Source organism: Eimeria mitis, genomic scaffold (genome assembly GCF_000499745.2).
Source record: "Eimeria mitis Houghton genomic scaffold, Emh_scaff1552, whole genome shotgun sequence".
Taxonomy (NCBI): Eukaryota; Apicomplexa; class Conoidasida; order Eucoccidiorida; family Eimeriidae; genus Eimeria; species Eimeria mitis.
In genome coordinates, this window is record NW_013569750.1 from 9,327 (window position 1) to 11,034 (window position 1,708).

General features: G+C 44.1%; 1 protein-coding gene across 1 annotated transcript in view; it reads right to left on the reverse strand.

Moving 5' to 3' along the window:
• Nucleotides 1–424, reverse strand: part of EMH_0039400 (uncharacterized protein) — a gene marked incomplete at both ends in the record, with an annotated part of 990 nt that extends 566 nt beyond the window's left edge. The window contains one exon of the mRNA XM_013495393.1: nucleotides 1–424. Coding sequence (XP_013350847.1) covers nucleotides 1–424 — 424 coding nt within the window.
• Nucleotides 425–1,708: the final 1,284 nt, after the last annotated feature.

Consider the following 1,708-nt stretch of genomic DNA (forward strand, 5'->3'; position numbering starts at 1 on the left):
ATGCTGCTGCTGTTGTTGCTGCTGCTGTTTTTGTTGCTGCTGCTGCTGCTGCTGGCTGCTGCCTGTACTGCTGATTGCCCCCACCGCGAGCAGCCGTTCTATGTACCTGCTGCTGCAGCGCCTGCTGCTGCATCAATTGCTGCTGCAGCAGCTGTTGCTGCTGCAGCAGCACCTGTTGCTGCTGCTGCTGCTGCTGCTGATTGACACGATGGCCCCCCGCAGGGGCCCCCCCAGCGCCTATCGCCCCCGCCTGTGCCCCCTGTATAGGGGCCCCCATGGGCTCCGCTTGTATGGGGGCCCCCTGTATGGGGGCCCCCCGGGGCCCCCCGATACATGTCTCCCCCTGTATGAGTTCCCCCCCCAGTGTAGTTTCCCCCTGTATGGGGGCCCCCCCCTGTGTGGGGCCCCCCCTGGGGGCCCCCATAGGGGCCCCCGCGGGGGCCCCCTGTGTGGGGGCCCCCTGTATGGGGGCCCCCTGTGCAGGGTCTGTGCGTTGCTTGGTGGCGTGTACGTGGGTCTGGAGGTGCAGCAGCTGCTGAATGAAGCCCGGGTTGGGCCTGGCTATGGGGCGGTGTCTGCGTATGTTTAGATAAGCAGAACGAAAGGAATGGCCCTCATAGAGAATTAAGTAAGCCTGTAAGGATAAAAAGAAAAAAGATAGAGAGAAAGAGAGATAGAGAGAGAGAGAGAGAGATAGAGGGGAGAGAGGGGAGAGAGGGGAGAAGAGAAAGAAAAGAAAGAAAAGAGAAGAAAAAAAAGAGATGGAAAGGGGAAAAAGAGAGAAAAAAAAAGAAAAAAAAAAAAAAGAAAAAAGGAGACAGAGGGGCAAACAAAAGACAAAAAGGAGATAAAAGAAATAAAAAAGTGATAAAAGGAAGAAAAAAGGGAAAAAAGAAAAGAAGACAATAGAAAAGCAGACAAAAAAAAAGAGGAGACAAAAAAAGACAAAAAAGAAAAAAGGAGACAAAAAAAAGACGAAAGAAAAAAGGAGACAAAAAAAGGAGACGAAAAAGAAGAGATAAAAGAAAAAAGGAGACGAAAAAGGAGACAAAAAAGAAAAAAGGAGACAAAAAAAGGAGACAAAAAAAGAAAAAAGGAGACAAGAGAAGGAGACAAAAGAAGGAGACAAAAAAGAAAAAAGGAGACAAAAAAAGAAAAAGGAGACAAAAAAAAAGAAAAAAGGAGACAAAAAAAAAGAAAAAGGAGACAGGAGCTGACCATACAAACGGCGACGGAGCGGGAGATGCCCTTCTCGCAGTGAACCAAAACGTTTGCCCCTCTATACAAAAATAAAATAAAATAAAATAAAAAAATAAATAAATAAATACAAAAAGGAGACAAAAAGGAGACAAAAAGGAGACAAAAAGGAGACAAAAAGGAGACAAAAAGGAGACAAAAAGGGAGACAGACAAGAGGCAAAAGAGAGACAAAAAAGAGACAAAAGAGCGACAGAAAAGAAACACAAAAGAAATAAAAAAGAAATAAAAAAGAAAAAAAAAGGAGACAAACAAGAGACAAAGGAGAGACAAAAAAGAAACAAAAATGAAACACACAAGAACCAAAAAGGAGACAAAAAGGAGACAAAAAGGAAACAAAAAAAAAAAAACAAAAAGGAGACAAAAAGGAGACAAACAGGAGACAAAAAGGAGACAAAAAAAAACAAAAAGGAGACAAAAAGGAGACAAAAAAAAACAAAAAGGAGACAAAA